Source organism: Vipera ursinii (assembly GCF_947247035.1).
Source record: "Vipera ursinii genome assembly, chromosome: 6".
In the NCBI taxonomy this organism is placed as follows: domain Eukaryota; kingdom Metazoa; phylum Chordata; class Lepidosauria; order Squamata; family Viperidae; genus Vipera; species Vipera ursinii.
The window spans coordinates 51,041,092-51,064,002 of NC_139515.1; the positions used below are offsets into that span (position 1 = coordinate 51,041,092).

At 35.8% G+C, this 22,911-nt stretch overlaps 1 protein-coding gene across 1 annotated transcript in view; it reads right to left on the bottom strand.

Moving 5' to 3' along the window:
* Positions 1-736: 736 nt before the first annotated feature.
* The window catches only part of RASSF9 (Ras association domain family member 9), a 35,961-nt gene continuing 13,786 nt past the window's right edge, over positions 737-22,911 (bottom strand). The window contains exon 2 of the mRNA XM_083366838.1: positions 737-5,585. Coding sequence (XP_083222964.1) covers positions 4,325-5,585 — 1,261 coding nt within the window. The 3' untranslated portion in view covers positions 737-4,324. The remainder of the gene's footprint in view (positions 5,586-22,911) is intronic.

The following is a 22,911-nucleotide window of genomic DNA, read 5'->3' on the forward strand; positions in this document are numbered from 1 at the left end:
GCAGCCTTCTGCCATGAGTAGTGGCAATGTTGCAATGCGCCACATGTCTTCCAGCCACAAGTGGCAGCAAGCGGCCACAGAAGAAGTCAAGCAGCAACGCGACAGTGTTGGGGTGTGGGAGACCTGGCTATGGTGGTTCTAAGGTAAGACATTATCCGAAATTAAGACCTAGTGCCTCTTTTGGAGGCAAAAAATAAATATTGTCTTATTGTCACTGAAACATGGCAGATGTGGAGATTACCAGATAGGAAGGCATTCTTCTGGCTAATGTGTCAAATTTCTACAAGTACATTTCTAGGTCAAGATGATGAGATCATAGGAAGCTGTAAAGCATTCTGGCTTCTGATAGTGATGCTACTGACATCACTTCATAAGCAAATTGAGGAAAGGGACAAAGTAAGGATGCAAACAAAACAAAGACAGTAACATGAATCCCTCATTTTGAATGAAACATATTTGTTGCCCCAAAGATTTCATATTTTGATGAGGACCAAAAAATCTGGGAGCAGGGGATGTGGAGTGGAATATCTAAATGAAGGCATAGCTAGAAGGTGAAGTGGTGTAATCAAACAGTTGCATGGGTTTGCACAACTCACTTGTCAAAATAATGTAACCCAGAAAAAACTTTAATTTAATATAGTTGTTTTATTTGGAACACACAGAGAACAATTCTAAGTATTCCCATAGTCATTTCTATACAAATTACTGGTAATATTAATTGAATTTTACAACAGTGGTTGTTAGTCAATCTGTCAGTTATAAATATTTTTTTATTTGAACATTACTTTTTAATCTGGAAAAATATCATGACACTCAATAAGGAATGTTTTCAAACATACTACAATACAATACCAAATAAATGATTTATGACCAGGTTTCAGCCCTTGGCCTTAACCCAATGAAAATTACTTGTAAATTACCTGTCATGGTTAAAACTAATAGGAAATTTATTAATGAGTAAACTGCTATTGAGTTCAGTGGGACACAATAATACTTAGAACTAGATGGTTAAAGTTGAGATTTAGTGAAATACTACACTAAATATTTTTGTAACTCTACCTCTCAGAGCAAGATCTTCCAAAATAATTTCTGCAAACCAAAATGAATTTGGTTTGCAAACTTTCAAATATTTGGTTTGCAAACTTTCCTAAATATTTTGGTATTTTCATTCAGCCATTATAATTTAGAATATTAAAATGTATTCAAGCAAATGGAATAAAATATAGTAGTATATCTAAAATTTCAATTGATATTTCACATGTTTTAGAAGGGCGCAATACAGTTTGGGTTTCCATCATAATTAGGTCTAATTCTGATTTATGTTCTCTCGTCATGCTTTTTTTGAAACATTGTGTAATTTTCTTCTGACCAAGAATTACATTTTTTTTAAAAAAAGGTCTCCATAGCTACATAGAGATGCCAATAATATATCAAATGAGAAGGTGGAACAAAATATTCAGTGCATTCTGAATGGCTACAAATGGAATGGATGTCTTAAGCCTTATAAAGCACAATTTTTCCCTTTAAAATATCAAAATCAAAGCACAACCATTTTGAAACTATACACTCTAGTATTGTGAAAGGGATGCTGTAGTAGAGATTCTTTCAAGCGATTAAAACAAACCATAATGTAGTGCAACATGAACCTATCTGGTTATGTCAATGGCTACAAGGTCCACTGACATGAAAATACAGTTACACTAGGAGTAAATCTTGAATATATTTCACAGTACTTACTTTAAAATGAATATTATAGGATTGGACTAGGTTTTTGCTTATCTTAATGGGCTCTGGTTATAACTAAAGCCACATCATGCAAAAGTAAGGGAAGAAACATATTTTGTACACAATATCTTCCTAAAAATCTAATTTTTAGATTTTTGGTATCTGTTAGATACGCTGAATGTTATGCTTCTCCCACTCCTGCTTTGAAAAAAACCTAGATGCATAGGGCAATACCCCCCTCCTCCCACCCCATACCCACATTATTGCTATTTCCAGGAAAATTTCAAAGCAAATGTAATGGTTACTGATTTTCAAATAAGTACTGTAAGGTAGGTATGTCTTGGTCTTGTACAGATGCTATGGATTACTTTTCACCCAACATTCATAACTTAATATAAAAAGAACATACAAATATCCATATGGGCTATAGAATGTAATGTGGCTACTTATTTTATAAAAAAAACTCTTAAGAAAAGGAAATCTGACAAATATTGCACATTAGATTTAACTCAGCTATGGGACTATCCAAGAAAAATAAATTAATACATGAACAGGAGCAGTGGAAATACACCTCAGTCAATCCTATATCTTTAGAAGGGCTATGTACTGGAAAAAGTCCTAACTGCTTGCATCCCATAAAGCAGTGGGTATCCCTAAATTAGTAAACCTTGAATATACTATAAACAGACATTTTTTTTTATCCACAGACACTTGAATATACAAGTTGAAGTGATGAATGAAAGGTAAAAGGTACTGTAGAACTTAATTGAGTCTGAAGTGAATACTGAAGCCCATTCAAAATAAATTTAATTTTGATTCACAATGTAATGGCATTTAAAAGAATCAAGCAAACTGTTTTGTAACATTGCCAAAGATATGAATGTTTTTATATATTCCATGAACTGTAGAAAATTTTCAAATAATATATTTTCAACAACAGAGATTTGAAAATTACAGTGTCTGTGCCCATGTATATGTACGTGTGTATCTACAGGTATACTTGTCTTATGATCACAACTGGGACCAGAATTTTTATTGCTAAGTAAGGCAGTTCTTAAGTGAATCATGCCCAATTTTATTACTTTTCTGCAATGATGGTTAAGCACATCACTGTAATTGTTAACTGAATCATGCAGTCATAAAGAGATTCTGGTTTCTCCTATTGACTTTACTTGTTAGAAGCTGGCTGGGGTGGTCACATATAGTGGATGCATGGGATGCATGGGATTTTGACCACATGATTATGGGGATGCTGCCAGGTTCATAAGTGTGATGACCAGTCATAAGTCACTTTTTTCAGTGCTGTTTTAACTTTGGTCACTAAATGAATGGCTGTAAATCAAGGACTATCTGTATATATTTATCATATTAATAAATTATTATAAAACTATAATAACATTATTGCTATTCGTCTATGGTTCCAGTAGGAACAAAATAGGTAATAGAACTCAAAAATATTCTCATGAAGGCATTCAGCATAACACCAAATGATTCAGACACATTTTTTTAAAAAAAATAACAAAAATATATATTTAGGTAAAATCTCTTCCTAATGTCCCGAGGTTAATGGCGGGTGGAAATCCAAAGAAGAGAATTTTCTCAGTCATTAGAAATAACAAAAGAGTAGATGATGTTTATAAAAAGTGAAACATCAAGTCAGAATGTAAAAGAAAAAAAAAATAAACATAGAAATAATGCTTCCATTCTCCAGTCTAGAAAGTGGTCTTTTATTGATGGTCTTTCTCACTGTATCGCTACTTTAGTCCAAGGTAAACAGCATTCATATGCTGTAATCTGGGATTACCAGTTTTGTAGGCCTCATCTACAATACTTCAAGCACTAACCTCACTTGTTCTTGCTTAATTAGGATATGTTGGTTAAAGAGTTATCAGATTGTGATTTATACTATGGCACTGTAAAATTTATTTACTTCATTCTCTTACATTTATATTTAGGAAAACAACTGATCTTTAAAATCTGCACCTTATTTTGAGATATGTAACAGTAGTAAATGATGTATTGAAAATTTGATAAAAACATTGCTTATATGCAACTCAAGAACTTTGACTGGAATAGCAACTTTGTTAGATTTTGTTTTATCGTTCAATAAAAGGCAGCACAAAAAAATCTGCTGTACTGCTAGCTCTAATGCAGTGCATTTTCCACAAATATCATAGGCATTCAAAGATTAGGCTTTGCATCGCAAAATATTCACATTGTTATTGCACTGGATTGGCAGTGAATCAGTATATAAAAACAAAAGACAATATTCCCCATAGAATTCTATGGACTGATAATGCATACAAAGGAGAACTTGTATTGTTATATGGACTTATACTTCTGTCCATGTCTCCCGAGTCTGGTTAACTGGTCTGTATCTACATGATCAATAGAACAGTTGAATTTGGTACATTATTTGAAAAAAGGGAATATAATTTTACTATATATTCCTTTCTATTATGAGATTTGGCTCTACGATTTGCCTGATTTATATTTATGAATATGAACTAGATTCAATTTTAAAAAGTGCCACATTTTCTACATGATTTTTAAAGGGTGCAAGTATTACATTTGCCTCAGTTAAAATGATTGTTTTCAACTATGTGGACAATAGCAATGTGTCTCCTATAGCTGTCTCTGAATCTTGGCTGTGAGTAGAGCTGATTCCAGTGTCAGAGTCTGTATCATTTAGGTCTAAATTTGTCATTTTGTGAAGAAGGTCTGTGCCTGGAAAATTTTTTGTACAGGTTCCAGTTTTGTTGTGCTTCATTTCCTCTTCGCTGGTTGGGTACCTGAATACATTTCTATCGTTAGCATGCAAATCACTAAGTTCTTCTACAAGTAGTTCATATTCTTTTTCCTTCCTTTGAAGCATCGAATCCTGATATTTCAGTTCCTGTTCTATGCAATTCAGCTGAGAATGAATCCTTAGAGCATCTTTCATACTTCTCTCCAGCTCATTCTTAACACTTTCTAGATCAGCATTCTCCACTTTAGATGCTTCTTCTGTCCATAAGTCTCCATTTTTTTCACTTTCCTTAACCTCTTGTTCAATTTCAGCAGAGAGCTTTTCAATCATTAACTTGTGGTGCTTTAGTCCTTCCTCCACTTGCAAAATCCCATCACATTTGTTTGAACTCTCCTGCCGATGGCTATGAGACATTTCCATTAACTGTTCAGAACTGCTACAAGAAGACGTTAAATAAGACTCTTGAACATAGTTTTCCCCATCACTTTCAAGCTGATCTAGATGGAATTTGGCTTCACACTCTTCAATTTCCATATCTAGTTCCTTCATTCTATTAATCTGTTGGTGAATAGTATGGTCTTGAGAAAGGATGAGATGGATTAGTGTCTCTATATTGTCTCTCTCTTGCAGAACTCCTTCCTGTTTAAGTTTGGCCAGTTTCCGAAAGGTTTTTCTAAGAATTCTCTTTTGTTTGTCCATTGACAACATCTTCATATAATTTGCTGGACTCAGATCCCAGTGCATTTCTAGGTTTGGAACTATCTTGGCTTCAGATGTCCTCCACAAGGGTAAGGGAAGGAAAGCATCTGCTTTGACCAAGACAAAGTGCAAATTAGGTTGCTCTTCCCCCCAGGCTTTCCAGAGTCTGAGCATTTTTGTGAGAGGTGGAAGAACCCGTTCAGAACCTCTCCATTTTTCTATAATGCAATAATCTTTAGGTTGTCCAAAGAGAAATCTCTTCTCTGCCAAGGTGGTCTGATGTTCTTCCAGCAAAGCTTCAACTACTTGCATGCAAGTTGTGTGTTTAGTCAATCCACTGACAATTTTCTCTTCCTGGCAAACCCAGACTATGATTTCTTGGTCACTGGAGCTCATTTCTTTTGCAGATGACCTGAAGTTAAAGAAACAAAAATATTTTATAAGCCAAATTGTAGCTTTGGGTAAACTCTAGATTATATTAAAATATGGACATCCTGCATTGAAACTATCATGTAAAATTTATACACATACAAGGACATGTTTGAGAAGTGTTTCACAAACACAAGAAGTGCTTGTGTTTGCTCCTTTGCTTTTGCTCTTCCTTTTAAAATTTTTATTTTTTGTTTGGTTCTGTTCAATTATAAAATATACCCCCTGCAAATCCCCAAAACCATGGATAGGCTTTGAATCTTAAGATAAATTGGAAGATTGTAGAAAAGGTGGTCAAGAATATCATGACAAAATTAATTTATCCTACATTTTTAATATATATAAATTGTTACAAAACCTATACATGCTCAGTCTTTAATCACATGCCTTATATGCGTTACAGTAATTCTCACGGAACTTAGTGAGATATATATTTGCATATACTTGTAGAGGACTGTATTGCAAGTTTAATTTAGTTTCACTAAAGCTTACAAAGACTAGCTATTACTCTATACAATTACACAGAATATAACAGAGTCAGCTTAAGGAACTGATTTTAATATTGGAGTTGGCCTGAGTAAACCCAGGTTCAAATCTCTACAGAATTCACTGGATGACTTTCCCCTCCCTCCCTCACCCCCAACTAACCTCACAGTATTTTGTGCAGAAAAATGAGATGCTGGAAGAACAACAACATGTAACCTGTCTTGAGCTCATTGAGAAAGTACAAGATATAAATGAAATGAAATCTATCGACCAATCAATGAATTAGGGAATCAATAAATCAATGAATGAAGCAAGCAAGCTAGCTATATTGAGTAATTTCCCTTTGGGCAAACTATAAATACATAAATTAAGCTAATCAGAATGAGAAAATGCAATGAATCTATATTTCTGAGTTGCATTTCATTTGTTACATTTTGCACTGTGATTGCCCTAAGTTGCATGTTTTCTTCTATGCACATGGTATCTTTTTGTTTGTTTGCTCTGAAATAGGCTTCCTTTTTCTATTTACATACTATGCGGAATCCTTCACAGAAATTCTGAACTATATAAAGAATGGTTGCTGGAATTGGGTATGTCCAGTTTAATGAAAAGAAGGACTAGGGGTGACATGATAGCAGTGTTCCATTATCTCAGGGGCTGCTACAAAGAAGAGGGAGTCAAGCTGCTCTCCAAAGCACCTAAAGGCAAGACAAGAAGCAATGGATGGAAACTAATCAAGGAGAGAAGGAACCTAGAACTAAGAAGAAATTTCCTGATGGCAAGAACAATTAATCAGTGGAATGACTTGCTTCTAGAAGTTGTAAATGCTCCAACACTGGAAGTTTTTAGGAAGAGATTGGACAACCATTTGTCTGAAATGGTATAGGGTTTCCTGCGTAAGCAGGGGGTTGGACTAGAAGACCTCCAAGGTCCCTTCCAATTTTGTTACTCTGTTATATAGAAAATATATTTGTTGAAATGTACAGAAAATGAAGGGCCTTCATAAGACTTAATGTATAGACAGATCTTAGGAATGGTTGTTTGACAGATGTCTACTCAAGAGATGAAAAGCAAAACAGGGAAATCAGGAAAAGCAAGGAAATGCATTTGTGGGAAATGAATAATCATGTAGTAAAAAGCAAACTCATTAAAGTGACATTGCATAGAAACCACCTAAGATCATTAGGAAGTCTTATTTCAACTACCTGCTCCCCCCCCCACCACATATTAATTGAAAGAGAATATGGGATCAAGCGGTCTGCTTGAATTAGTTGCAGTGTTTGCAGTCATATGTCATGTTAAAATTGGCTCTTGCAAAGGCACTTCTTTCTAGGTTTTACCCACTAACTGAATTGGCCAAAGATACCCTGTCATCCCTAGCAAAAGTATATGTGAGAGGTGAGTACTCACAGATCTATAAAAAAGGCACCTCAATGAGAACTGAACATGTTCAGTGTACATACTGGCATGCTGGCTGTTGGAGGGGGAAAAAATTAGAAAACTGAGGGGGGTGGAAGGGAATACAATTTCTTGAAAAATAGCATGATCAAACAGATCTAATGTTCAACAGGAATGCTCCAGACTGCAAATTTGGTTAGAGACTTCCCAGCCTACAATGAATGTTTGAACCTTAATTAAAATCACTGGCATGGGATCTCTTTTCAGTCAAAGCATATGTGCGAAAGGAAACTTGTGAAGCTTGTGATGTAGAGTATGGTTTTGCTTTCTTTTGGTCCTTTCTCCAACAGCATGGAAAGCAATGTTTATAAGATTATAAGCCATCTTGAGGGACTGCCTTCTCACATTGCATTGGACAAGATTGGCATGTTCCAGATTCTTTGATTAAGCAATGTCATTTAGGAGACTTTGGAACTGTGCCTCCTCTGTAGCAGTACCTGCCCTCTGGAATGAGGTTCTCCCAATGATCCAGATGTCCCCAACTCTGCTGGTATTCAAAAGAGCTATGAAGAGCTGGATTTTCATTGAAATGGGAGAGTGAGACTCCTCACTTCATTCCATTTGGTCTGCAGCACTTGCTGTCTATTGTCAGCTTTATTGTAGTATTTTGTTTGATTATTGTGAGCCATCCAGAGTTGTTAGAAGCCAGGCGGCAGACAAACTATTATTATTATTCTCTGTTCAGAACAGTGTAAAGTTACTGCTATCAGTTTTTTAGCAGGTGTTGCGTTCATGTGCCTCAGGTTCTTCCCAAGAACCTAGAATGTTGTTATGTATCAGTATTAGTATATGTGTGGATCCAAGCAGTATGGCATTTTGCAAGTGACAGATGGAAATTTTGTCAATTATTTTCTAAGTGCTGTGCAAGATTTTTTGGTATAGAAATACTTTGCCTTGTCATGTCTCTTTTCTATGGTATATTAGCTTCAGTGGATCGTCTTCACTGTCCTTCAGGTATTCTTTCAATGCCCCCCTTTTTTTTTCTTCAACTGTCTAGTGTACTTGCAACATTCCACACCTACCTATTTTCATTGTTAAGTAGTCTGCTGACATCATGAATGACAGGCATTGTTATTGTGGTTCATTGCATAATTAGCCAGAAGTTTAGACTGGATTTGGAATTTTTATCCACTTATTTAGTCCTTCCCAAGGATCTGGGATAGATAGATGTAGTTTGGCGATGTTAAAGTATTGTTGTAGGATGTACGCTGCTCCAAGTAAAGCTACCTTTTGCAATTAACCGATGGTGATTTTGTCAGTTCTGATCATATTGTAGATGATCTTTGGGGATTGTGCCCAAGGACCCTATTTATTATTATATATGTGTAGAAAATATACTCAATAAAAATTATAGGAAATACAATTTTATACATGTATATTCTGAATCAGATGAAGTGATCATTTTTACAAATAAGTATAAGATGCTGATATAAAACAAAAGGGCAGTAACAAAAGGGAAAGTACATGCCCCAAAGTCTCCATTCTGGATGTTTTCTAAAAAGGTTTATATATAATTTTTATTAAAGTTTTTTTTAAAAAAAAATAAAAACAATACATATTTTGAAAGAAAAAAAATGAATATATATCTTTGAGTTTTAAACTGCACAACAATATTTTAAAATAAATGCATAAGGAATAAGAATACAAAATAAGTGATAAAGCAGAGGACACATAAAAGAACCATTGCAATCTAATTAATGGAAGTCTAAATCTTAAAAACTTAAAGAATGGATGCTCTTGTAGAAAGGAACTAGTTAATCAGAATGGAAAACAATAGCTATCGTATGTGTGATCTGTCTGAAATGGTGTAGAGTTTCCTGCCTGGGAAGGGGGTTGGACTAGATGACTTCCAAGGTCCCTTCCAACTTTATTATTATAATAATATTATTAGAAGCACACTGGGTCAACATAATATCCATTTAAAATTTAAAACAAAGTGGCAATTGTACTGATGCATGCAGTCTTTATGTATGTTTGTATGGTAAAAAGCTTTTCTTCATCTCTTAAAGTCTAAAATCAGAAAGAGGGAGATGATGGAAAGATCTCTGCAACGGATGGGCAGGCATCTGTCAGGAAATCCTTTATGCAAAGGATGTCCTGCTCTAGGGCAGAGACATTGGCCAGACAATTCACGTTGTCATCTTCTATCGTTACAATTCTATGGCATCACAAATTGCCCTTTCCTGGGTTAGGACGCTGAGCTTGTCGATCAGAAGGTCGGCAGTTTGGCAGGTCGAATCCCAAGTGCCGCATAACAAAGTGAGTGCCTATTACTCATCCCAGCTTCTGCCAACCTAGCAGTTCGAAAGCACGTAAAAATGCAAGTAGAAAAATAGGGACCACTACGGTAGGAAGGTAACAGCGTTCCGTGCACCTTTGGCGTCTAGTCATGCTAGCCACATGACCACGGAGACGTCCTCGGACAAGCGCTGGCTCTTTGGCTTTGAAACGGAGAGGAGCACCGGCCCCTAGAGTTGGAAACGACTAGCACATATGTGTGGGAGAACCTTTACCTTTAAATAAAACAGGAGTTACTTTTGATTACCTTCAGCTATCATTTCAACATCCCTCAGGCTCTCTAGAATTTTAAACAGTAACAACATTACCCATTTCATAAAGCTAAATAATATGTTGCTGGGGCTTCCACTGAAAAAGAATTTAAAAATATAAATTATATACAGTAATTTTAAGCCCTTTGTGCCACTTTGCAGATGTTCTGGCTAGTCCTAAACGTCTCACAATCTGAGGCTATCTCTGTCTAAAAGAGAGGTTTACTACTGTAATAGTGTGGCAATATTAAAATGATTATGGTTTTCAATTATAAATTGAATTATGCAGTCTGGAGGAAACTATGGATAAAGATATTTAGTTAATAAAATCTGACATTCTAAGAAGGAGATTGGTTGTTTTAATCTCTGAGTTTGTCAAAGTAAAAAAATTACACCAGATAGTTAACAATGAGAGAAAGCAACATTATGGATATTTCAGATTCACCCTTTAAGAATTCTAACGTAAATTATTAGATCTTCACCTTAATGACTACCTAAGCAGGATTTTTTTTTTCTTTTTGAAAAAAAACAACTAATTAATCCATAATGGGCTGAGAGATGAAGACTAGGGAAATGATATAGACCAGAAATAAGAACGAGGCACTCATTAGTATGCACTACTTAATGTTTCATATACAGACTGTGTATATGTGTAATATCTCTCACCTAAGAAAATAGTATTGACTAATTTGAATAGAAGCCTAATAGGCAAAAGCAATATCCATTAATAGCTTCTGAGGAGATAAAAGAAAGAAAAGAGGTAAACTTTTTCTTGATAGTTATACATATCTTGAACAGTTTTACAACATTGGTAATACATGTACCTGTTCTATTCCAGCCTACGACCGGCCCTGTTGGAATGTCAGGGACAACCCCTTTTTTATATTCAATAGGCTGGAATTAAGCCAACCAAATTTATTTGTAAAAACTAAATGAAACAGTTCAAAACAGAGTTAAACAAATACAGACCGAGACTACATCAGAAGCTCTGCAAACGGTTGCCTTCATCAACCAGCACCTCCCACACATTCCCCTTTTAAACAGCAGTCTCAAGGCGTGGCTTCTCTTTGCCTTCTCCCGAGGTGCCTCATTGCTTTTCTTTGTTCACTTCTGCTAGTCTGCCTCCTGCTTCGAGCGTCCCTGAACAGAGCCAGCTGTGGATCGTCTTCTTCCAATCTTTCAGGCTCACACAGCTGGGTCTGAGGAGGAACAAGATGGGAGGGGCCTGGCTGAGAGCTCTGCGGTGCATCAAAACTTTCCTCTGCAACCAAAGGCTCTCCAAACCCCTCCTCCTCCTCCTCTTCAGAATTGTCCGACTCAACTGCTGAAACCACAAGCTGATGCTGAATCACAACAGTACCAATGTTGTAAGATTCATAACAATAATTAAGAATAAAAAAAAGCAATCAGGAGCATTTTCCTGACAGAGCAACTAATCAGTGAAACGAGTTGCTTCCAGAAGTTGTAGGTAGTCCAACACAAGAGGTTTTTATGAAGAGTTTGGACAATTAATTGTCTGAAGTGGCTGGACTATAAGACCTTCAAGGTCCCTTCCACTTCTATTATTCTGTTATTAATTTCAAATTTTAATTTGTGGAAAATATGGGGATTCATCAATTTGGCTTGAAAAATTCTAAATGGCTAATCATAATTGTCCTCATTTTATCTTGTAAACATTATAGCACAATCTCTCAACTCTAATTTAGTAGGTGAGCAGGACATTAATGCAGTGGAATTGCTATGCTTAATCAGCAATAGTCAATAGCATAGATGTTTGATATGAAGGTGATATAATTGCAGATATTCATAACTATTAAAAACCCCTTCATCTTTATAGCTGAGTGAGAAACTCTGCAGTCTTGAATGTTGCGCAGCTTAGAATAAATCCATCTTTCTGTCCACTAGAGTGTTCATACTGGGATGGTTAGCAGAAACAGGTGAGACATGCTGAAAAAGAAGACAATACTGACCTCTCAGTTTACAAAATGTAGATGTTTCTGTTGAATAACTAACCTGCCTTAGAAGCAAACATACAAAAACTTCATGATGGGAATCTGTATTATATAGATTACCAAGTAATCTAATATGGTCGTAATATGGCCCAAATATGTATTAGAACTGAGAGTTCTGCACAGAGTCATAATTCAGAAAAAGTAATTGGGGATTTAGAAATTATTTTATTCAACCACTGAATTATAATCTATGGTACTAATCAGTATGTACTTTAAACCTTTTAGCTAAATTTACTATTTCTTTCATCTCTAGACATTTGTTAATACCAAATGTGTCAAGCAGCATTATAAAATTGCAAAATTTAAAGCAGCTGGTTTTTGTCAACTCATATTTCATAAGGTTAAATTAATAAGATCTAACATCATATGGTCATCTATGGCAAATTATATTATAATTCTTTAATTATAGATAATCCTGGTAATACACAGCAAAGATACTCTGAACTCTGCTTCTGCTTGTCAGTAATAATTTCACATCATAAACATTTTTGATCTACCACTCAAATAGTAGTTGATATAATTAATATTTATTGTCAAGGAAATACTTCATGGCATATGTTCTTATGAAGAAATAAACTGTTTCCATTATCATCTGACACTGATTCTTCTTATTACAGCTCTCTGCCTCTGTTCTAGCCATTGAAATAGCCCTTCTCATTAATGTCTTCAATGTGTGGAATACTGTCCCAGCCCTATTGGTATTTCGAAGACTAAACCTGTTCCAATGTCCATTTGATTTTAGTTTTATTAATTGTATTGCTTTAGTTTAACTAACTTATTGTGAGCACTATGTGCCAGGTAACATATTTTCATTTTTTGACTTGTATCCCACTGAGAGTTTTCTACATTTAAGGTAGGCTAGCAATATTGTAAAAATTATTTATTTATTCTATCAATTTATTTTGCCACCATCTTGCAAATAATTGCAAATAATCAATTGCAAATAATCACTTTTAATTCACATAGCTCCAAAGTCTTGAGTTTTTATAATAGTTTTTCAAAGTTTATTTCTTTTCTTTTTAGATAAAAACCAATGTCTCCAGTAAGAATAGGAAAACTTTTATTACCGAATTTCAAAAGTATATGCATCCAATTAGATTAAAGTTGTTCTTATAATTGCTCTATTTCCCCTGATAGTCAGTCGCCACTGTTCTTAGAGGGTGGGGTAGGAATTCCCTTCCCTCTCTCCTCACAGAGGGAAAAATACTTTGGGCAGCTTTTGCAGGAAAGATATTTAAAATCTTAAGAGAAAATCAGATCTCACCGAGTTTCATCCACGTTGCTTTAAAGGTGCTTGGTCATAATTTTGACTTCTGCTGTCAGCAGCTTAATGACAAGCCATATTGCTATGGCCAGTCTTTCCCCCGCCGGTTTGGAGAGCTGCCCTGGATCAAGTGGAAGGGCTGCTGCCCTCCCGCAATCAAGTGGGGGGTCCCCTCCTTGCTCATCACCCCTACAGGGTGACTTTTGACCCTTTCCAGGGTCCCCCAGCAGGATGAAATCGGACAGAGAAGATGGAGCTCGCCTTCATGCTTCCGCAGGTACCACAATGGCAAATCGGAAGTCCCTTCTCCCCTTTCTTTCCTCTTACCTAGAAGGGAGGAACTATGCTTGCTTTATTTTTATGACAAGTATGGAATTCAATTTGGAAATCTTTCATTTTGGCCAGGAGAGAGAGAAGATGCAACATCTTTGCTAAGTAGCCACAAATAATCCAGGTTGATGCTTTCCTACTGTAATCCTTAATCAGACATTGTACTTGCTACAATTTAAAACAAAATTTCCAATAACAGAGTTCTAGTATTTCTACAAAAATCAAAAGAGTACTCATGCCAGGCTTTCATTTAAAGTTCTCCCTTTTAAAGTATAATTTAACCAGTAAAGAAATAAGTATTTGTTAAAGCTTTCATGGTAGGAGTATTCAAGTTACAACTGCATTTCATTTGAAATTCAAAGCTTTCCATGCTCTATGCTCAACTGAATCCTAGGTATGCTGGTTATTTCTTTTGTAACTTTTCAAAACCTCTTTCATGGTAGAAGTAATATAGCACAACTGATAGATCTAATGAAACTGTGCATAAAAGTATGTATTTATTGTATATCTACCTTCTATCATTACATTCTGGTGAGATATTGCTTAAAAGGATATGACACATCTCTCTCTCTCTCTCTCTCTCTCTCTCTCTCTCACACACACACACACACACACACACACACACACAAACACCGCTCAAAATTCCTTATGTGGAAATGTTAGCTAAATGAATCAGTTATAACTTCTACGGTTATTTGGATCAGGCACAAGGACACATAACCTGTAGTTTTCTAAGTTTGACTAAGCCATAATGAATGTTCAACCCAGAGACAAATTTAAGAAAGAAGAATATTCAAAGAGCACATGAACACAGGAAACTGATATCCTAAGTATAATCTCTTCTCCATCTAGTCCGGAATTCTTCCCATTGGCTGTCAGCGACCCTACCACTCTAACCAAGGTATCTGATAGAAATTTTACAATTGTGTCTGCAATCTTGTACTTGCAAATGAAATCGTTTGTTTGTTTGTATTGCGCCTTTATTATTTTGGCAAATAACTCCACGTGGTGAACATACTTAGTACTCTTTCCTTTTTCTATTTTCCCCTCAGCAACAATCCCGTGAGGTGAGCTGGACTGAGAGAGAATGACTGGCCCCAAGGTCACCCAGCTGGCTTTCATGGCTAAGGGGGACACTAGAACTCAGGGCCTCCTTGCTTTCCAGCCTCTGCCTTGACCACTAGACCAAAATGCCTCTATCAAAGTATCAGCCTATCCCCAGGAATAACATGGAATAACATTGAACTACATCTGAATTGGGGGACAACAATAACAAAAAGAATAAATAAATAGTAAATATCAAGACAATCCACCTTTATTTTACATCCACGATGCCACAGTTGTCCAGTTCATCTCATGGAAATGAGTTTTCTGAAAACCAAGAATTAAAAGCATTCTTAGGGACTTAGCCCTGACGCTTTTCATCAGCACACTCTAACTTCATTATTAATATTTTTTTTTTACAAATTTGCTTTTCTTTAAATTAAATTGCTTTACTCTGGTATTTCTTAGTACTCTTGATTTATTTCATAAGTCTCTTCTGTTCTCGGTTGCTAGTGAACCATCTATTGTCATCACATTCTCAAAATAACCAAATGTCAGTATAAACATGCTACTGAAGTAACCTGTGGTATAAAGTGGCCTTATTTATCATTATCTATTGGAACTCTATGACAACCAAGTAATGAACAAATAAGAAGTACAATGCACAACAGAATCAGGTTTCTGTCACCTGAGCTCACAAGATGCAGTCATAGTTGCTTTACAATGAGCTTGGACTAAAGCCTGAATAAATAGCCCTTGTGGAAAGAGCAAGTTTGAACAAAACACTGACATTTAATGAAATCTGTTTAATTTTAGTTTTATTATCTGGATAGTCAACTTAAGAATTTGACATGCTTGTATTTTACAATTTCAGTATGTCTTACCTTGAACCAGGTTCATTAGAAGAATACACACACAAAGCATGTACCTGTGGAGTTGGTCCAAAGTATTCTATCAACCTGATATCATGTAATAGGATTCCAAAGTGCAGTTTAGAAATTGATGGAGTTGCAAGCAAGAGAAAAGGATTCCATTACCTAGATTGAAATGTGTTATGGATTCCTGTGAACAAGCAAGATAATGTTAAGAAATCCCAGGTTTAAATCATATTTAGGGTAACTAAGCAGTGACAATACTACATAATTTGCATGGGAGAAATCACTTTTAATTCACATAGCTCCAAAGTCTGACAGGAAGTAAACTATTCCAAAGGTGGAGACACCTGGTATTTGCCTGTTCTGTTAGTTCTTAATAAACAGATTTACACAGAGCAGGTAGTCTTAAAAGTAACAAGCACCATAGGACCTTGTATATAACAACCAGCATTTTGAATTGCACCCAGAAAATGGCCATCTGGAGAAAGAAGATGCAAATTAGACAGCATGTATTACAACACAAATGCTCCCCTTTTCATGCTTACATTATGGGATGCAAGTATGAAATGTAAAGGGTATAACTTGGTCATTTATATGAAAATAAAGGTATACACCTGTGGCCGGCGTCAACCTCCCTCTGTCCAGTGCGCTCCCACAGAGAGGGCCTCCTCAGGGTGCCTCCAATCAAAGAATGTTGATTGGTGGACCCTAGGGGGAGGGCGTTCTCTGTGGGCACGCCAGACCTGTGGAACCACTTGCCGGTCGAGCTCCGGATGGCCCCCGACCTTCACTCCTTCCGGCGGGATCTAAAAACTTATTTATTTGAGCAATCCGGCCTGGTTTGATGGGTTAAGGGCTGGGTTTTTAACATGGTTTTAATTACTGTTTATATCGGGCATAATATTTAATTGTTTTTTTTTAAACTTTTGTACTTCGTTTTTAATATTTATTGCCCTGTACACCGCCCTGAGTCCTTCGGGAGAAGGGCGGTATAAAAATTTAATAAATATAATATAATATAATATATGTATTTGAGACTTTTTTTGGATAATAATTATAACTGTCAACAGAATGGAATAAATGTTGCTCAGGGTTGTACTGTTATGTCCTTGGTGCTCTTTGAGCTGGGTTGTTTATTTGCAGATGTTCCATTACTCGACTAGGGTGTTACCAAGCTCAGAGAGTACCAAGGACAGTTATAATTGCTTTCTGTTCAGGTTTTTTCAAAGTGCCTTTCACCATCTTCCTACCTCTGTTTGTTTCCTTCAACAACCTTCCCCACTCTGATGCCTTTCGAATGTGCAAGAATTTATTTATTTTTTTAAAAAAGAAAGAAATATCCAGTAGCTGAAATTTTCCACACAGTTTATAATAAAACACATTAAAAGATATCATATGAATAAAAATATGTTGAGTAAAATAAACAAAAATGCAAAATGAATTTCCATATACTGTAAACAGCATAAATAGTCATCGGATTTGTTTCATTTGAGACTGGCTTATTGGTGTAATATTCTTATTAATTTATTAAATAATTTTATTGATTTAGTGTATGGCATCTATAGAGGATCTACATGCATTCTATCAAGTATTTATTTATTTTTATTTTATTTATTTTATTATATTTAAATACCGCCCTTTCCCAAAGGACTCAGGGTGGTTTACAGGGTGATTAAAACAAAAAATACAAAAGTTAAAAACAGTTAAAAAATTATACCCGCCCCTGAACAAATAAAACCCCAGTTAAAATTAAAATTAAAATTCTCAGCCTGGGCCAGAGAGCTCGAAGAGCCAGGTCTTCAGGTCCCAGTGGAATGAACGAAGGTCGGGGGCAGTCCTCAGCTCCACTGGCAGCTGGTTCCAAAGGGCAGGCGCACCCACTGAGAAGGCCCTATCCCTGGGTGTTGTCCGCTGGCAATCTCTTACCAGCGGTACCTTGAGAAGACCCTCCCTGTGGGAGCACACTGGATGAAGAGAGCTTGATGCCGGCAGCAGGTGTTCCCTCAGATAACCCGGACCCAAGCCATTTAGGGCTTTATAGGTCATCACCAGCACCTTGAATCTCACCCGGAGGGCAACTGGGAGCCAATGCAGCTCGCGGAGTAGAGGTGTTACATGGGAGTATCAGGAAACCCCCATCACAACTCGCGCGGCTGCATTCTGCACCAGCTGAAGCCTCCGAGTGGTCCTCAAGGGCAGCCCCATGTAGACAGCGTTGCAGTAGTCTAGATGGGAGGTCACAAGCGCATGAGTGTGATAGTATGATAGAAAGATAGTACTAATTGACCCTATTAATTAAGAGGGAGGGAGCAAAATAGACAAAGAATCTCATAGGACCTTAAAGACCCATCATGCTCCTTCAAGCAAAAGCCCTAGTAAATTTGGTTAGTCTGAAAAATGCTATTAGACTCCATATCCTAAAAAGATTGCTAGTAACATGTGCATGCAAAAATACTTTCAATTATTTTTTTTGAGTTTTTCTAATATTTTATGATAACTTTTATTCTATATATCTATTTGTTTAAATCTATTTTTCTTTAATTCAGGTATAAAAGCTTATATCTGCTGCTTATCTTGAAGCAATTGTCAGGCACAATGTAATTAATGGATGTGCATACAAAAAGGGTTTCTAAGGTCAGGGATAAAGCAGTAAATACTTTCATAAAAGAGTGGAAACTCCATATGGACTTTTTGGCAAAAAATATGCTGATTAAAAAGGGATAAATATGGAAGAAGGAAACCATGTAGTAAAAAATTAAAAAGGTATAGTAAGTGTATCAAAGTACTTGAAGTTAAATGTATTAATCCCTGGTAGTATCAAATAAATTGTGTGTTTCACTGAGAAGAGTAACCTCAACATTCCAAAAATTATTTCATTACACTATGATTAGAGTTTTGTACTAATTAAGGTAAAAGCCATTAAAAAATTTTGCCATTAGCTATTGTAAATTTATATAAATAACCTCTCAGGATCAGATTATTAGATTATATAATTGGTTTTTGGATAAAGTACAAGTCCATGCTTACTTATCAAGTCCACTGACTAATTTTGAAAAATATTTTTTTTTCTTAAAATGGACTTGCTGCATTGATAAAATTAATTTAAATTAATTTAAAACTATTAAAAAACTATTAAATGTTAACTTCAGAAGAAACACAGGATGAAAATATGTTATATAGCATTGTAATGCTGGAACATCTTTATGGCCATAAGTAAGCATAAAATGTACATGCTTTAGAGAAAACAGATTTACAGATCTAAAAGATTTTGGTAATAAAAAGTATTTTAAAAAACAGGACATTTAAGTAAGAATTGATTAAAATTGTCAGTAAGAAAGCATATATGGCAAACACATTAAATCATCTACTTAACCAGAAGGAATGGAGGAATTTTAAAAAATGTTGGACCAAAAATGAAGTGAAAGAAATCCTGCTCCATAGCAGTAGTTGCAGTGAAAAAGAGTACATTTCTGCTTATCTTGTAACTGACTAGATTGGGGTGGCACTACTTTTGTGGATTGTGAAGCATCTTCACCCTCAAGATGTGGGAAGGAGAGTGGTATGTGTTAGAGGGTAGCATGACAAATTGGCATTGGTTTTTTTGCAGACAAACTTAATCAGATTCCCCTCAGTCTGAACTCTGGTGTTGGGCAGGTGAAAGAGGCTATCTTGACAACTGCTTGTCAAGACACTGAGGATTCTTTACAGTTTGTAGATTGCAAGGAGGTAGAGATCGTAGGGGGGGGGATAAAAGTAACCAAACCAGTCTTTCTATTAAAAATAAATATCACCTGGTTCACACCTAAAACATGTTGATATGTGATGTCATCAGATAATTTAAAGCAAATCTATCTAGAACTACTTCTTCTAACTTTCTTCATTTATGACTCTTTCTTTCTATAGGTATTCCTTGTTGTTGTTGTTAGTTGCGAAGTCATGTCCGACTCATCACAACCCCATGGACAACATTCCTCCAGACCTTCCTGTCCTCTACTATCTTCTGGAGTCCTTTTAAGCTCATGCCTACTGCTTCAGTGACTCCATCCAGCCACCTCATTCTCTGTCATCCCCTTCTTCTATTGGCTTCAATCTTTCCCAGCATTAGACTCTTCTCCAGTGAGTCCTTCCTTCTCATTAGGTGGCCAAAGTATTTGAGTTTCAACTTCAGGATCTGGCCTTCTAAAGAGCAGTCAGGGTTGATCTCCTCTAGGACTGACCAGTTTGATCGCCTTGCAGTCCAGGGGGCTTGCAGGAGTCTTCTCCAGCACCATTGGTCCTGTCCATGGGGTTTTCATGGCAAAGATACTGGAGTGTGTTGCCATTTCCTTCTCCAGTGGATCACATTTTGTCAGAACTCTCTGCTATGACCTGTCAATCTTGGGTGGCCCTGCACAGCATAATAGCTTCATTGAGTCACACAAGCCCCTTCACAGTGACAAAGCAGTAATCCATAAAAGGGATAGCTATTCCTAGGAAACCAAATAAGCCATTCTATTACAAATGGCATTTGTATCTTGAAAATAAATACTTTTTTGGCAAATATCAATATTTGTTTGTGGATATTATTGCCATTTCACTTTTACTACATCCCACATTTTAATTTTAATTTTCCTGATTTTGTCCATTTTCTATATCAATTTTAAATTGGGAAGAAAGATCAGCATAGAAATTTATATGCTAACAAATTCAACTTCAGGTTGCTGAAATGTATTGATTGTAATACATCCTTATTGAGTTAGTGAGTTATTAGCTAAGACTTAAAAAAGGAATCTTAAAAGTCCAGGTTGTGAAGAAGATGAGATTTGATGGAAGTTAGACTTAGCTTTATGAACGGATTTCCACAGTACAATAAAATAATTGAAAATATTTTAAAAATTGTTTAAAACACAATCAAAGAGCTTTAATACTCTGTTGTTAATTTTTGATTGCTCCATTTTTTAAGATACCACAAGAGTCTGTATTATTTCCAAGAAATAATTAAATCTTTTGGTTAATGTGACATATCTTCATTTTGGCACACACATTCCTTCAATATGTACTCAATGATATTTAAAAAAATATTAAATTGATGTGGCATGACTCCAATTGCTCTACATGCCTTGCAATACAGTAAACAATATAACAAAGAACAGATAAAGAGTTGGATAAAGAGAAAGAAGAACATGATGGCTTCTCTGCAAACCACTAAACATCCTACCAACAACTGATATGCAGCAAGGGGGGCACCAACTATTGTAGCTTCCTGTGAGAACAGCCAAGTCTTTATGGCACCAATTGGTGATAACACTAACATTTATAAAACCAAATATGTCAAGTATCAAATCTCACAGCTATTTGGTGAATATAATTGTCTGTATGTTCATTGTGATCTACCTCCTGCATTTCATTTTATTCCCACTTTTCTTACAAATGGATATGTCTGTTGTTCTCTTAAGATAATATTCCATGCATCTCATGAATCAGATTTAGTTCCAGATTTAGTTTATGCTGTAATAAAGCATAAAGAGTCCATTCTTGTTACTTGAGTTCTTACACCTACATTCTTAATTTTTTTTATGCCATTATGTTCTTCAGTTCTTATTAAGTATTTACTATGATTGCTCTTTGGTTTCAATTCCCTTAAACAGGAGTAAACCGTAAATTCCTAACCACCAGAAACTCTTGATTCAACCACATGCAACTTGCAACTTCAGATTCTAATCACAAAAATGATTGTTAGACATAACACAAACTTTCTGTGGAAGAGTTGATTAACATATACAGTGTGTGTAAGTAATAAAATAAAACCCAGCATATTAACATAATCATAGAAGAGAACAGCTGATGGAGGTCTAAGAAAAATACCGGAGCTGGAAACATAGGAAATGTTAACTTGAGGACTGTTTGCAGTCTTTTGAAAACAAGCACGTCCTTTTATGCAGCTCCTATTGCTACCCATCAAATGGCAATGCAGAGCTAGAGGTATCTTTCCTTTTTTATTGATTTACTGATTAGTGAAGGACATCAGAAACTGTTCTACCCCACTCACACACACCCCAAAAAAACTGTCTTAGGAAGCTTCTTTTGAGCAAGTCTTAACAGATGAAGAGCAAGCAAACTGGAGAGCCATTTTGGTGTAGTGATTAAGGTGCTCTCCTAAAAACTGGAAGACTGTTCGAGTACAAAAGCCAGCTGGGTGACCTTGGACTAGTCACTTTTTCTCAGCCCAACCCACCTCACAGGACTGTTGTGAGGAAAATAGGAGGAAGAAGGAGTATTAGGTATGTTTGCCACCCTGAGTGGCATTAAAATCTAAGAAATGCCACCCTGAGTGGCATTAAAATCTAAGAAACAAATGTTTGGATATTCATTGACATACACTTTCTAACAAATGAAGATTTGTTATGAAGATTTACTTGCATTACAGGTTTTTAGATTGGGTCCTAAACTATCAGTCTTGCTGAAATCATTACCTGCAATCATGTGTAACTTCTTTTCACACCCAGTGAATCATTAAACATCAGGGGATGGCTATTTTACATCTGTTGAACTATTGCAGCACTTGGTAATTAAGGCCTAACCAGTTATTACGTTAAGACTACCAGACTGGGATCTGCTGAGAGGAAGACTGTCTCCAAAATCTTGCCTGATTTCTGAAAACTCAATTATTTTAGGCCCTATAACATAAACCTCTTCATGGATAATATTTTTTTCATACCTCAAGGCAACTTACTACTTTGACTCAGTCCCCACCCCCCCTCAAGTCTTACATTCTTTCTCTGGGTTTTTTTTTTTTTGGCAACTATCCTGTTATCTAGGTTTACTTTTTTCATCAAAGTAACCTCAGAGTAGCTACTGTATTCCATTCAGGTTTGTTTGAAATTAAATCCCACTGATTTGGAAGATGCATTTTTAACATTTCAGTAATGATTTCAAAGAAGAATTGTATTACCTTCCAAGAGACTTATAGTGATTATCAAAAAAAAATATAAAAAAAATAAAAATGGCCAGGAAACTGTTTTCCAATTCTTGTAGAAAATTCCTAATGTGTAATTATTGTAAGCATAGGAGAAAAAGAGGTGTGGCTTGCCATCAGGGAACATAATGATAAATAATAATTAACAATAAATTTATTTCCAGAGTTGTGTCTCTTGTTTGAAATGTCATATGAATTATCTTTTTAAAAAACTTTCTACCAAGCTCATTTCTGGGAAAATGTCCAAGGCTGACAATGTCTTTCTTATATACAACTGCAAAGCCTGTCTATGCATTTTAAAGTATACAAGAGACATCTGACAGTGCAAGTAAGTGT